The sequence below is a fragment of the Marmota marmota genome, unplaced genomic scaffold, assembly GCF_001458135.2.
Source record: "Marmota marmota marmota unplaced genomic scaffold, marMar, whole genome shotgun sequence".
NCBI lineage: Eukaryota > Metazoa > Chordata > Mammalia > Rodentia > Sciuridae > Marmota > Marmota marmota.
This window is the reverse complement of record NW_025999862.1, coordinates 4,441,952-4,457,432: the sequence shown is the minus strand read 5'-3', so window position 1 is coordinate 4,457,432 and position 15,481 is coordinate 4,441,952. Positions and strand designations below refer to the sequence as shown.

The following is a 15,481-nucleotide window of genomic DNA, read 5'->3' as shown; positions in this document are numbered from 1 at the left end:
ACATCGATGTTCATAGCAGCACAATTCACAATAGCTAGACTGTGGAACCAACCCAGATGCCCTTCAATAGATGAATGGATAAAAAAAAGTGGCATTTATACACAATGGAGTATTACGAAGCACTAAAAATGACAAAATCATGGAATTTGCAGGGAAATGGATGGCATTAGAGCAGATTATGCTAAGTGAAGCTAACCAATCCCTAAAAAACAAATGCCAAATGTCTTCTTTGATATAATGAGAGCAACTAAGAACAGAGTAGGGAGGAAGAGCAAGAGGAAAAGATTAACATTAAACAGAGACATGAGGTGAGAGGGAAAGGGAGAGAAAAGGGAAATTGCATGGAAATGGAAGGAGACCCTCATTGTTATACAAAATTACATATAAGAGGTTGTGAGGGGAAACGGAAAAAAATAAAAAAAAAGAAACAAGGGAGAGAATTAAATTACAACAGATGGGATAGAGAGAGAAGATGGGAGGGGGGGATAGTAGAGGATAGGAAAGGTAGCAGAATACAACAGTTACTAATATGGTATTATGTAAAAATGTGGATGTGTAACCAATGTGATTCTGCAATCTGTATACGGGGTAAAAGTGGGAGTTCATAACCCACTTGAATCTAAAGTATGAAATATGATATGTCAAGAGCTTTGTAATGTTTTGAACAACCAATTAAAAAAAAAAGATATTGTGTCCACCTAAAAAAAAACTAAAAAATAAATATTTAAAAAAAGTGAAACAACTTAGGAAAATCATACCTTTCTTTATTTCCAATATCTTCTTCATTTTTTAAATACATGGAAAAATCAATCACTCCAACCTGAAATTAATAAAGTTATTTTTATTTAAAGGGAAGAAATGATACTTAATCATGCAACTCTTTTTCCCCTCTTAATTTTTCTTTAGTGTTTAATAGCACTGTTTACAACCTGGAGTGACATCTCGATCAAGAGTAAGTGTGCAAACTGAAAACCTTCTGCACTTACTTGTGAGTCTAAATCCTCTCCCTTCACACAAAGATTAGCATCTATTACATTCAGACCAACCAGCAGTCCAACAATTACTGCTCCTTCTTCTTCCATCATTAGTGCATGATATTCATAGAACTCACTGTGAAAATTAGAAGAACAAAAACCTTAAATCACAAATTTATTTCTAAAATAAAACTTTGAAATCTTAGCAACTTATCTCCCACCTTGCAGACATGGATGCAATCCATGCTAGATGCCTTTATTTTTAAAATTTTTGCAATGCTATGGGATGAACTCAGGGCCTCATGCATTCTACACTAGCGCTCTCCCACTGAGTTATGCTCCCAGCCGTGTTCAGTAACTTTAAAATTAACCTTTCTACATGTTAACTTTTCAAAATTTAAATGTTTTTAAAAAGTTGGAAGAAAAAGGACTAAAGGAAATAAAACAGGAAAAGTAATTTTAAGAGAGAAAGAGAAAAGCAAAGTGAGATTAAAAGAAAGGCAACACTGACACCTGAAATATTTCAGACTTTCAGGACGGTGGGCTGGCATAGTGGTCTGTAATCCCAGCCAATTGGGAGACTGAGGCAAGAGGATTACGGGTTTGAGGGTAGCCTCAAAAACTTAGTGAGAACCTACCTCAAAATAAAAAAAGGATATAGCTTAGTGGTAGAACACACTAGTTTCAATTCTCAGTAATAAACATGCACATGCAGCGATTTGCTAATCTAATTGTTCATTTTATTAGAACTGAATTTTCAGAACTAGGATTCACTAAAACCTTTGGGATAAAAACTAAGGTGGAAAATAACTATAAAACATTTCAAGCTGGGCATGGTGGCACACCCCTATAATCCTAGCAACTAGGGAGGCTGAGGTAGGAGGATCAAAAGTTTGAGGCCAACTTTGACAATTCAGTGAGATCCTGTCTCGAGATTAAAAATTAAAAAGGCTGGGGTCATGGCTCAGAGGTAGAACATCCCTGGGTTCACTCCCCAATACTACACAAAAATTTTTTTGAAATAAAAATAGCCAATTATGGTGGCACATGCTTGCAATCCTAGCAACTTGGGAGGCTAAGGCAGGAGAATTGCAAGTTCAAAGCCAGCCTTAGCAATTTAGCAAGGTCCTAAGTAATTTGGTGAGACCTCAAAATAAAATATAAAAAGGACTGGGGAAGGGCTGGGATTATAGCTCAGTGGTAGAGCGCTTGCCTAGCATGGATGAGGCACTGGGTTCGATTCGCAGCACCGCATATAAGTAAATAATAATAATGGTCTATCAACAACTAAAAAAAAAATTAAAAAAAAAAAAGGACTGGGGAAGTGGCTTAATGGATAAGCACCCCTCAATTCAATCCGCAGTACCAAAATAAATAAAAATAAAAACAATAACAAAATACTTCAAAGCACATGTTCAAATCAGTGCATTTCAAAGGTGTATTTTAAGTTATCTTTTAAACATACTTATGGAAAGCCAGGCATAGTGGTTCAGCCTATAATCTCAGCAAGGTAAAAGGCTGAAAGCAAGAGGATCACAGCCTCAGCAATTTAGTGAGACCCTGTCTCAGAATAAAAAAAGGGCTGGGGATGCAGTTCAGTAGTAGAGATGCCCCTGAGTTCAATCCCCAATACTGCAAAGTAGATAGATAGATAGATAGATAGATTGATTGATTGATTCACATGTGGATATCTGTATTTAAAAAAAAGTTCAAATAAGAGACCTGTGAAAGAAGTAGGGTAATCTAATACTAGGCATGGTGGCTAACACTTCTAAATCCCAGCTGAGGGAGGATTGAAAATTCAAAGCCAGCCTCAGCAATTTATCGAGGCCCTATGCAACTTAACAAGATCCTATCTCAAAATTTTAAAAAATTATTAAAGGACTGGGGATGTGGCTCAGTGGTTAAGAATCCCTTGTCTATACTCACAAAGTAGTTAACACCCTCTCATGTCCTCCTCAATCTTCAGAATATTGTTGAGAAATTACAGGGCTTAAAGTATGGATATTCTCATTTTACTAATGGGACTACTGAGATATAGAACCAAAGTCATACGTAAATTGAAAAACAGGGGGCTGCGGATGTGGCTCAAGCGGTGGCGCGCTCGCCTGGCATGCGTGCGGCCCAGGTTCGATCCTCGGAACCACATACAAACAAAGATGTTGTGTCTGCTGAAAACTAAAAAATAAATATTAAAAAATTCTCTCTCTCTCTCTCTCTCTTTAAAAAAAAAAAAGAAAGAAAGAAAAACAGGACCATGCTCTTCAGAACTTTGAGAGAGAGACTTTAACACCAAGGACATATGAAAGGCTGCCCTGGGTACACTCCCTTGAAAGACTGATTGCCTTTCTCTGGTTGTCTGAAATATTTGACCTTCAGTTTAAACAGTGCTCACAACATAGTTGAAGCATTTATCTGTACTGGACATACAAGATCTAGGAAGAAACAGAATTAATCCCCAAATTCCAAAGCAAATTTTTATCCATAGAATTAACTATAATTCAGAAAAATCAACTAACTTAGAAACAGAACATATGTAAATTTCCCTATATTAGCTGATAAAAACCCTACAGTATTCCTATTTGGTGTTAGTTCCTCTCTTTCATTTTACTCCTCTTGTATTTTATGTCACATTTTTATATTTTATATATCCTTTTATACTACAGGCTGGATCATTTTTAGAAGAGAGAATATAAATGAAAAAAAATGAACATGAGTTAACGGTACCAACCTCAAGAGATCCCTCTGAATAATTAAGCAACGCAGGTAATCAGCCATTTTTTTCTGCATGAGGGCTAATCGAAGCCATGCTCTTGCACGACCCAGTGGGGTCCTAAAAAGAAGAACCAAATGGTCAGAAAATAGCCTTAGCTCTAAGACCATGGAATACATGTCCCATCTCTGTTGAGGTACACAACAAAGAAAAAAGCCATTTTATCATGGTGTTCTTTTCAATTTTATAGTTTTCAATTAGCAATAATCACACCTTGGATAACCTTATTGGCTACGATGCTACCATGGTCCAAAGCTCATTTTTATAGTTTTAAGCCAGCAAGTTAACCAGTCCCTGCTCCTATAGGGTATGTAAGTACCATTTTATGCCTTAAAAGAAGCGATACTGGGAAATGAAGTTGACCAAAGTATGTTGCAAATATGTAACAATAAATCACAATATTATAATTATAATGTACCAATAAAAAATAAAGAAATGATTCACAGCCAGCACGGTAGCACATGCCTGTAATCCCAGCAACTTTGGAGGCTAAAACAAGAGGATCACAAGTTTGAGGCTGGCCTCAGCAATCTAGTAAGGCCTTCAGTAACTTAGTGAGACTTCATCTTAAAATTAATAAATAAACACAAAGAAATGATTCACTAAATAGTGAGAATATTTCTACAAGAAGTATTTTGTCTAAATAGTCTTAGCCCTCTAAAAGTGAATAGGCAAAAATGCATCAGTAAAGCTGTATACAGCTGGACATGTTGGCTCACCATGTAATCCCACTGACTCAGGAGGCTGAAGCAGGAGGATGACACATTTGAGGTCAGCCTTGGCAACTTAGTGAGACCTTGTCTCAAAATAAAAAATAAAAAGGTAGAGATGTAGCTCAGTAGTAAACAACCCCTCAGTTCAACCCCTAGTACAGGGTGCTGGGGGTAGGGTGGGAAGAAAGAGAGAAAGAGGCCAGACACACAAAAAGAGAAATTAAACCTCGTACTTCTTTTATCCAAATTTTAAATTCTATATTTTAATAAAAATAAAATCAAATTTCAAAGATTTTTTAAGAGAATGGTATCATTCATACTTTCTTCTTTTTTTTGAAGTACTGGGAATTGAACCCTGGGATGCTTAAACTGCTGAGCCACATCCCCAACCCTTTATGGAGACAGGGTCTTGCTAAGTTGTTTAAGGCCTTGCAAGTTGCTGAAGCTGCCCTCAAATTAACAATCTTCCTGCCTCAATCTCCTAAATTGCTGGGAATATAGGCCTGCACCCCCTTGCCCAGTTTACTTTCACATGTTCTTACGCAGAGAAGATTTTGGCAGGTAATTTTATTTATTTTTATTTTTATTTTTTTGTAGTTGTAGATGGACAGCATGCTTTTATTTTATTTATTTTTGTATACGGTGCTAAGATTGAACCTAGTATCGCACATATTCTAGGCAAGTGCTCTGCCACTGAGCCCCAACCCCAGCCAATGGCAGGTAGGTTTTTGTTTTGTTATTTTGGTACTGGGGATTGAACTCAGGAGCACTCAACCACTGAGCCACATCCCCACCCCATTTTGTATTTTATTTAGAGACAGGGTTTCACTGAGTTGCTTAGCACCTCACCATTACTGAGGCTGGCTTTGAACTCTTGATCTTCCTGTCACAGCTTCCTAAGCAGCTGGGATTACAGGCGTGTGCCACAGGACCTGGCTTGGCAGGTAGTTTTTAAGAAAATTTTTTTTTTTTTTTGGTACCAGGTATTGAACCCAGAGTTACTTAAGCACTGAGCCACATCCCCAGTCTTTTTTCAAAAGTTTTTATTTTGAGACAGGGTCTCACTAAGTTTCTTAGGGCCTCACTAATTTGTTGAGGTTGACCTCAAATTTACAATCCTCCTCTCTCAGCCTCCTGACTCACTGGAATTACAGAAATGCACCACCATGCCCAGCCGATACCACTTATCTGACCTTAATTTTTTCCATCTATATAATTATTATATCTACTCTATAAGATTGGCAAAAATTAAATGAGCCAGATGTGTTACCACATGTCTGTAATCCCAGCATTTTGGGATTTTGAGGCAGGAGGATCATAAATTCAAAGTCAGACTCAGACACTTAGCAAGGCCTTGTCTCAAAATAAAACATAAAAAGGGCTGGAGATGTAGTTTAGCACCCTTGGGTTCAATGCCTGTTACAAAAGCAAAAAAAAAAAAAAACACAACTAAATGAGACAATTTTTGTAAAAAGATTACATATTACCCACACAGTGCTCAGTGGTAGCCATTTATTCTCATCACTCAATTAAGCCCAATTTACAAATATCTGAAAACACTATCATATTCCCCACAACATATAAAACCCTAAGTTGTAAAGAAAATACAAACTGAGAGAGTCAGAGTTGGAAAAAACAAACTGATAATCCTGACAGAAAATCCTAAGCATAAAAAAGTTATCTCTGGAGGATTGCAAGTTTGAGGCCAGCCTCAGCAGCTTAGTGAGGCCATAGCAACTTAATGAAATCCTGTCTCAAAATAAAAAATAAAAAAGAGCTGGGGATATGGCTCAGTGGTGTAGTGCCTCTGGTTCAACCCTTGGTACAAAAAAGAGGAAAAAAAGAAAGAAACATGGGAACTTAGCCTTGGGCTGTGGTTGTAGCTCAGAGGCGGACCACCGGCCTAACACGTGTGAGGCCTTGAATCCAATTCTCAGCAAAGGTTTCAACAGTCATGATTTCTTAGCTGGAAGTTTCCAGCTTTTAGGGCATTTCACATACATTAATCCAAAAAAAAAAAAAAAAAAAAAAACAAGCAGATGGCACTATAGGCTCCAATTTCAGGTGGAAGGAAACAATTTGTACAAATCCTATGGTATATGAAGAGTTTAACTGAAAACTCTATTGAATCTTTGCCTTGGATTCAGCCTACTTCAGTCTTCAACAAATAGTTATTGACTGCCTACTTTGAAGAAACTAGTTTAACCCTCAGAACAGATGTAGAATTAATATATCCTTTTTTTTTTTTTTTTGGTAATTAGGATTGAACTTAGGGGCATTTTACCACTGAGCACCATCCCCAGGCCTTGTTTTATTTTTTTATTTTGAGTCAAAGTCTTGATAATTGCTTAGGGCCTTGCTAAGTTGTCAAACCTGGCCTTCAATTTTGTGATCCTCCTGCCTCAGTCTCCAGAATTGCTGGGATTACAGATGTGTGCCACCGCACTTAGGTTGATACAGCCTCTTAAAGGGACTTACAATTTCCTACAATACAATGAAACTGAAGTAATGATACAACAAATATATATATTTACTCCCCCCCTTAGTGGTAAGAACTTAAAAGGAAGGATGGGAGAACTGGGGTTGTGGCTCAGCCGTAGAGCGCGTGCTTCGCATGTGCGAGGCCCTGGGGTCAATTCTCAGCACCACATAAAAATAAATAAAACAAAGATATTTAAAAAAAAGGAAGGATGGTTAACTTTTATTGAAGGAGGTGGAATCTGAGCTGAATCATATAGAATAAACAGTTTGCCAAGTTCTGGGGTACATGCCTGTGATCCCAGAGGCTCAAGCAAGAGGATCACAAATTCAAGGCCAGTCTCAGCAACTTAGCAAGCCCTAAGCAACTTAGTGAGACACTGTCTCAAAAAATTTTTAAATAAATATTTAAAATGGGGATGGGTGTGAGGCACTAAGTTCAATCCTCAGCACTACATAAAAATAAAACAAAGATATTGTGTTCACCTAAAACTAAAAAAAAATAATAAAATGGGGATGGGGCTGGGGATGTGGCTCAGTGGTAAAGCACCTCTGAGTTCAATCCCTAGTTTAAAAACAAACAAAGCATGAACCGAATTTTATTAGAAGACAAGAAAAGAAGGGTATGTAATATAATAGGGGTCCACTCATGATTTGAATATAACCCTTGCTGCTCTGCCACTGCAGCTTAATTTAAAACTGGATCCTCCCCCCCCTTCCTTTTTTTCCTCCCTAATCATGGGGAAACAAGATTAATCTTTCTGTCCTGGGTCAAGTTATCTGTCTTTCTGCTCAGGGCACAAGAATGAAGGAATATAGACTTCAGAGCTGGCACCAAGGGGTCTCAGAAATGGCTACCTCTCAAGGCTAAAACTGAATTGAAACTCCTGACGAGGCACAGCCAGAGTGCAGCCTTTGTATCCCCTCTTTAAAAGCCCACTATTTCCCCTGGTTGTTAGAATCACAGCCCCTGGGATAGGAGTCCATTGTGTATTCTCCTTTGCTGGCAAAGCAATAATCTTCTTTTTCCTTAAACCTTGTCCTTGTCATTGGATTTTAACCAGGGACAAGGACTAAATTCTTGGTATCATTAAGGCTGAGAGAAGATGATAAACTGAGGTATGTTAGAGCACAGTAAATACACTGCGGAGGTTAAGAATGAACAACTAATAACATTACTTACTTAAGACCAGGTAAGTCTCGGACACTGGCTCCTATTTCCTCTGCTTCTGGGTAAAGCTTCTCCACCAGTTCCAGAGGGCCCCAAATAGTTTTGTTGTAACTCAAAAATGATTTTCTTACTGGAGGGAAAAAAAAAGAAAGAAGAAAGTACAATACCCACAGTTTCAACATATAAAATGGTATTAACTTCACCTTAAATATTAACATACCATTATTCAAAGACCTTTCCACTTCTTTATTTTTTTTAACTAATTTTTTTGGTACTGGGTATTTAACCCAGAGGTGATACACACACACACACACACACACACACATATATATATTTAGTTGCAGTTGGACGCAAGACCTTTATTTTATTGTGGTGCTAAGGATTGAACCCAGCGCCTTGGACGTGCTAGGCAAGCACTCTACTGCTGAGCCACAACCCCAGCCCCAGCCCCAAAGTGGTAAAGAGGTTCTTTACCACTGAGCTACATCTCCAGCCCTTGTTTTTTGTTTTTTTTTGTTTTTTTTAGGCAAAGTATCAATAAAACTGCCTAGACTGACTTGGAACTTCCAATAATATCTAGGCATTCTGAGTAGCTGGAATTATAGGTGTGCCCCTCCATGCCCCACTTTTCCATTCTTGTTGATCAGGAACCTGTTCAATCAGGAACTTGTTGCCCATTCTGCCCCTGACACACACACATTTTGCCATATCAGAAAAATGCTTTTTGGCCAGTCTTTCATATCAAAAGTATGCAGGCAGAGTTGGTCATGATGGCACACGCCTGTAATCCCAGCAACACAGGAGGCTGAGGCAGGAGTATTCTAAGTTTGACACCATCCTAGGCAAGTTAGTAAGACCCTGTTGCAAAATTAAAAAATTAAAAGGGCTAGGAATATGTCTCAGGGGTAAAGAACTCCTGGGTTCAATCCCCTATACCACTTTAAAAAGAAAAGAATGTAGCAAGTAATTAAACAACTCATCCTTTTTTTTTTTTTTTGGTAGATGGACAGCATGCCTTTATTTTATTTGTTTATGTTTATGTGGTGATAAGGATTGAACTCACTACATCTTCAGCCCTAGACTCATTCTTGACCAGTACAAAAATAAAGACTGGTGGCCCTTGAAGATTGATCTTTACAAGTTTAAATAAGCCAAGCACAAATAACAAGGTGTTTTCCTTTTAATTATGAAAAATTATGAATTTATTTGTATTTATTCTGATTATTTGAGTAATATAAAACCATAAAATCAGCTGGGCAAGTGGTGTACACCTCCAGTCCCAAATACTCCAGAGGCTGAGGCAGAAGAATCACAAGTTCAAAGCAGCTTCAGCAATTTAGTAATGTCTTTAAGCAACTTAGCAAGACCTCGATCAAGGGAATGGGGTTGTAGCTCAGTGGCAGAGTGCTTGCCTGGCATGTGTGAGGCACTGGGTTCAAGTCTCAGCACCATATAAAAATAAATTAATTAAATGCCTATCGATAACTAAATATATATAAAAAGGCCCTTATTCAAAAATTTTTTAAAAAAGGGTTGGGGATATGGCTCAGGGGTTAATCTCCACTGGTTTCAATCCCCAGCACAAAAAAAAAAAAAAAAACCTAAATGCATTAAGATAAGTGAAGGAACCAGGCTTGGTGGTTGGTGCACACCAGTCACTTGGGAGGCTAAGGCAGGAGGATCCCAAATTTAAGGCCAGTCTCAGGAATTTAGCAAGGTTCTCAGTAGCTTAGCAAGACTCTGACTCAAAAAATAAAAAGGGGGACTGGGGTTGTAGCTCGGTGGTAGAGTGCTTGCCTCGCACTCGTGAGGTCCTGGGTTCATACTCCAGCACCACATAAAAATAAACAAATAAAAATAAAGATATAAAAAAATAATAAAAAGGGTTGGGGATGCCACTATGACACACACCTGTAATCCAGCAACTATGGAGGCTGAGGCATGAGGCTTCCAAGCCTCAGGAACTTAGTGAGCCCTAAGCAACTTATTCCAAAGCAACTTAGTGAGACCCATCTCAAAATAAAAATTTAAAAAGTGTTAGGCACCTAGCTCAGCAGTAAAGTGCCCCTGGGTTCAATTTCTAGTACTAAAAAAGGGGGGGGGGGGAAGATAAGCCTATAGTCATAGGAAATGGCTTACTATATTTTGTAAATGATAATGAATTATGAAAATAACTATTTTGGCCAGCAAATTCCAAATTTCAATTTATTAGGCTTTGGGAAAATAAAGATTTATATCACTGCTATTTTAAAAAATAAAATTTTTTGAAAAGGAAATTAAAAATCACGAAGGTCTGATTGGACCAGATTGGTGATTTTCTATGTATTAAAAGTATTTTGAAGCAGAATGTGGAAGCACCTGGAGTTGCAGCTACTTGGGAGTCTGAGGCAGGAGAGTGGCTTGATCTGAAGTCCCAGCTACTCAAGAGACTGAGTTGGGAGGATTCATTGATCCCCAAGTTTGAGACCAGCCTGGGCAAGATAAGGAGAGCTCCTCTCAAAAACAAAACAAAAAACGTGTTTAGAGACTGACAACATCAGGAGAGAACAAAAATGTGGGGAAACAAATGCTCTTGTCCACTTCTAGTTGATAAATCAGTGAAGCCCGTACAATGCCAATTATATCTTTTGACCTGGTAATAATACTCTTAGGAATCTTTCTATGTAAAGTTCTCCAAAAACAAAAGTTGCAGGATAATAAAACACCATGGTATTTAGAGAAAAAGGGAAAAAAACAGAAAAGAACTGAAAGAATGATTCTCTTCAGGAAGATGAATGGAAAGGAACGAACAGAATTCATATTTTGCTCTCTGTAGTTATGATTTTTGTTTGTTTTTGTTTTTGAGATGGGTTCTCACTGTGTTGCCCAGGCTGGTCTCAAACTTGGGGATCAATGAATCCTCCCAACTCAGTCTCTTGAGTAGCTGGGACTCCAGATTTTTGCCACTGTGCCAGGCATTATTTTATTTTATGTTATATTGTTTGATATACTTCAATAGTTCCCTCTATCTGAGGTTTCTATACTTTGGTACCTGTAGTCAACTATGGTCTGAAAGTATTACATAGAAAATTCCATACAGACCACATTCACACAACTTCTATTACTGTATATTATAATAATTTTTCTATTTTATTATTGTTGTTAATCTCTTACTGTGTCTAAATGATAATTAAATTTTTTCATAGTCATGCATAGGAAAAAACAAAGTAAACCGTAGGTTTTGGTACTATTCATGGTTTTGGACATCCACTGAGGGGTCACAAATAAGGTAGGGTGGGGGAATACTGTACCAAAAAGTGTATTTCACTAACATTCATATAATTTTTTTTCTTTTTTTTTTTTTTGGTTCTATGGATTGAACCCAGGGTACTTAACCACTGAGCCACATCCCCTATCATATCTATTTATCTATCTATCTACACTATATATATAAAATATATGTGTGTATATGTATATATAATATTTATTTAGCAACAGGGTCTCACTGAGTTGCTTAGCACCTCATTTTTGCTGAGGCTGGCTTTGAACTCACAATCCTCCTTTCCCAGCCTCCCAAGCTGCTGGGATTACAGGTGTGAGCCACCAAGCCCGGCTCCCCAGCCCTTTTATGTTTTGAGACAGGATCTTACTAAGTTGCTGAGGCTGGCTTTGAACTTACAATCCTCTTGCCTCAGCCTTCCAAGCTGCTGAGACTAGAGTGTGTGCCACCATGCCCAGCTCAATTTTAAGAAATTATTTTAATTCTTTAGCCAGTGCATACTTGTCATCCCAGTGATTCAGGAGACTGAGGCAGGAGGATCACAAGTTCCAGGCCAGCCTCTGCAACTTAGTGAGGACCTAAGTAACTTAGCAAGAACCTGTCTCAAAATAAAAAATAAAAAGGGCTAGGGGTTCAATCCCTAGTAACCAAAACATAAAAAGCATGGGGATACAGCTCAGTGATAGAGCATCCCTAGGTTCAATCCCTAATATCTTAAAAAATCATTTTTAAACAAAAGTAAAAAATGAATATTATCATATAGAAAAAAATTGGCAGGGGGGTACTATAGATTGAACCCAATGATGTTTTACCATTAAGCTATATCCCCAGCTCTTTTTATTTTTCAGATAGGGTCTCACTAAGTTGCCCAGGCTAGCTTGGAACTTGCTTTCCTCCTGCCTCAGCCTCCCTACTAGCTGGAACTATAGGTGTGTACCACCATGAAGGCTAGCATACAACTCTTATATACCATCCATGTAAATGCTGATCATATGAACTACAAATCAAACTGTCAATTGTGTGTGTGTGTCTGGTGATAGAAACTCAACCCAGAGCTACAAGCACACTAGGCAAGTGCTTAGCCACATCTTCAAGTCTATATTTAAGTATATGTTGTATAAGACCTACTCTTCAACTTTTAATTATTAGGACTGGGGTTGTGACCCAGTTGTAGAGCACTTGCCTAGCATGCAGGAGGCTCTGAGATTGATTTCTAGTACTGGAAAAAGAAATTAAGCATAAAACAAACATTTTACATTCACAATATGAATGTATAATAGAATGGATGATCTTTTCAGGGATCACTTTCATTTCTATAATAACCCAAACCAGAGAATACTTTCTCTAGATATGTTCCCATAGAATAAGGAGGTTACTATTTTAACAATCTAATATTTTTTTGTTTTTGTTCTTCATAGCATTGGGGATTGAACGCAGGGATATTATTCTACAGAGCTACATCCCCCGACCTTTTTATTTTTTGAGACAAGTTCTCACTAAGTTGTTAAGCAAAGGGTACCCTTGAATTTGAGCAGGGATTGCAGGGGTGGGGTGCACCACCATGTCCAGCTACGCTATCTACTATTTCAATGTATTTGTTTAATAGATCTCAAACTTTGAGTTCATATCACCATTTGAAATTTGAAATTTAAAATAATTCTGATTGCTCTATAAAATGGAAACCAGTTCAAGGGTACATGTTGAAAAAATGTTTAATAAAGAAAAAAAAAATTACAAACAATTAAGCATTTTCTGAAGATCACCTATTAGAAAACAAAATGGTGGGGCTGGGGATGTGGCTCAAGCGGTAGCACGCTCGCCTGGCATGCGTGCGGCCCGGGTTCGATCCTCAGCACCACATACAAACAAAGATGTTGTGTCTGCCGAGAACTTAAATAAATAAATAAATAAATATTAAAAAAAAAAAAAAGAAAACAAAATGGTAATTTTTCTCCCCAAAATCAACCCACTCAATATTTTTTAAGCACAAAATAACAGTAATTTATGGCCTCAAACATACATTTTCTAGGATATCTAAAGTGAATTTTTAAAAATTTCATGATACCTTTAAGACCGTGTTTCAGACAATGTTCCATAACAACAAAGAACTGCTGCAAAGGGGGATAGTCAGAGTCCAAAGTGCGACCAAAGCTGAGAGCAGATTCAATGAGTCCTTTGATACTCAGTTTAGCCATGTTTAACAAATTTGCTCTCTCTACAGCTGTGGGGTCTTTTGTAGCTGGAAACATAAGAAAGGAGTCCAACATCATTCACAAGACAATGAAAAATATACAAACTTTGTCCCTTCCCCTATAAAATGAACACTGGTTTGCTTTTCCTTTTTCCTGATTATCACCTACCTAACTTCTCTTTATGTCTCTCTCACTCATACCATAGCAAACTGCCATGCCTGCTCCAGCCAAAGGTCTGAATCATTTTTAAGTTTCTGCAGTTTTGCCATTCTCCTACAGTTGTTCTACTGTATGGAAACTCTTCTCTACAAATGAGTTTTTAAAATGATTTTCTAAGGAGATAGGTTGGGGACATAGGTGACACATTTAAGGGCCTCATGCAAATGGTAGATAATAGATATGCTCTTAAGGATAAATTCCAAGCAAAAAAATGTTCAGAATAAACCTGTAATAAAATAAAAGGTAAAGCTCTAAGATACTACTATCTCTCATAACAAACACATCCGTTAAAACAGTAATACCGACAAAAACGAAGAAGCGGAAGCTGCTCACTTCTCTCAGTCACTTCAACCTTCTTTCTATCTTGTTTTTCCATTCCAATTGTAGTTTTGTATTGCATGAACCACAGTTCCCTGTCCTTCCATATAGCTGGTGATGTCTGTGTTTGAGTTTGAATGCCAAGACATATTTTAAAGTCCAGATTTTTAACTGACATTTTCAACTCACAAATATATCTTCTCTCACACAAATTTTATTCTTTAAGAAATACAGATGCTTCCCCATACTCTCATCACTTGTGACTGGCAGGAATATCTTCAGAAAACAGAGATGACAAAGCTGAGGTGTGGAAAAATGAAACACTTTGTGGTGCATGCCTATAATCCTAGCGACTCCGAAGGGCAAGACCTGCAAATCTGAGATCAGCCTTGGCAACTTAGCAGGACTCTATTTCAACATAAAAAAAAATAGAAAGGGCTGGGGATATAGCTCAATGGTAGAGCGCCCTTGAGTTCAATCCCCTTTAGCACAAAGGGGGAACAAAGCACTTAGTATAACACTTAATTATCTATAATAGCTGACTAATGTACAAGCCCAAGTAGTCAAAGTGCCCATTTTTCCTTCACTGAACAAAAATTCAGAGTTCCGCATAATTTAGTATTCTAGATCTGACTTCAGCTAGCTATCATGAAGCATGACATTGAATTCTTAAGAATTTAAAACACAAACCCAAGTGTTATGACCAGGCCGACTTAATGGAATACGTGTGGACCATTATTTCTTCAAATCTGCATGGTGGTAGGGCTCCCCAGTGAAACCACCTGATGTGTCATAATCTGTGACGATTCTCATTTTATAGTGCCCATCAAAACCCGTAACGCGGGATATGACAACCATACAAAGGATGACCGCAGCTGCTGGGCACAGGTTGGTGCTAAGTACCTGAGACTGCCAGGCGGAGGACCTTTGCGCTGCGGCCACGCCCTAGCAGGACTCCGTGACTCGGGTGAGGCTGCAGATGCACCGAGAGACCAGGCAATGGGCCCCTCTGCGCACCTAGCCGAGGCCTGGAGCCCGTTCCCTGCCTCTCCTCCTACCCCAACCCAAGGCCGCCTCCGGCAGCCCCCCAAGACCCCCGCGGAGGGCTCACCCAGGGTCTTGCACGGCATCGCTCCCCCTCTCTCGGCGTGGGGCGCCCAGGCCAAAACCTGAGATGCGTCTTCCCTCCGCCACCCCCAAATCTGAAAAGTCATCGCTCGTCCCAGATTGTAACCCCGACCCCGGAGCGACACCCAGCCCGCCTGGTCTTCGCTCCCTAGAAGCCGTCAGACCTCCAGTGCTCGGCCACCAGACCCCAGAATCCAGGCGGGGGCGGGAAAGAACAAGGTGGGGCCGCGCGTTGCCATGGCGACCCCGAGCCCCC

At 38.8% G+C, this 15,481-nt stretch overlaps 1 protein-coding gene across 7 annotated transcripts in view; it reads right to left on the bottom strand.

Annotated features, from left to right (window-relative positions):
- The window catches only part of Rufy2 (RUN and FYVE domain containing 2), a 43,031-nt gene extending 27,562 nt beyond the window's left edge, over positions 1–15,469 (bottom strand). For 6 of the 7 annotated variants that reach the window (XR_007349997.1, XM_015500570.2, XM_048809974.1 and 3 more), the window contains exons 1-6: positions 15,209–15,468; positions 13,434–13,607; positions 8,122–8,239; positions 3,706–3,807; positions 987–1,110; positions 759–820 (exon numbers count right to left, since the gene is read on the bottom strand). Coding sequence is in view for 6 of the 7 variants with exons in the window: in XM_015500570.2 (XP_015356056.1) it covers positions 759–820; positions 987–1,110; positions 3,706–3,807; positions 8,122–8,239; positions 13,434–13,607; positions 15,209–15,311 (683 nt within the window). In the remaining variant the exon portion in view is untranslated. Of the gene's footprint in view, positions 1–758; positions 821–986; positions 1,111–3,705; positions 3,808–8,121; positions 8,240–13,433; positions 13,608–15,208 lie in introns of all 7 variants that reach the window. The other variant, XM_048809993.1, reaches the window with a different exon arrangement.
- Between the last annotated feature and the right edge of the window lie 12 nt (positions 15,470–15,481).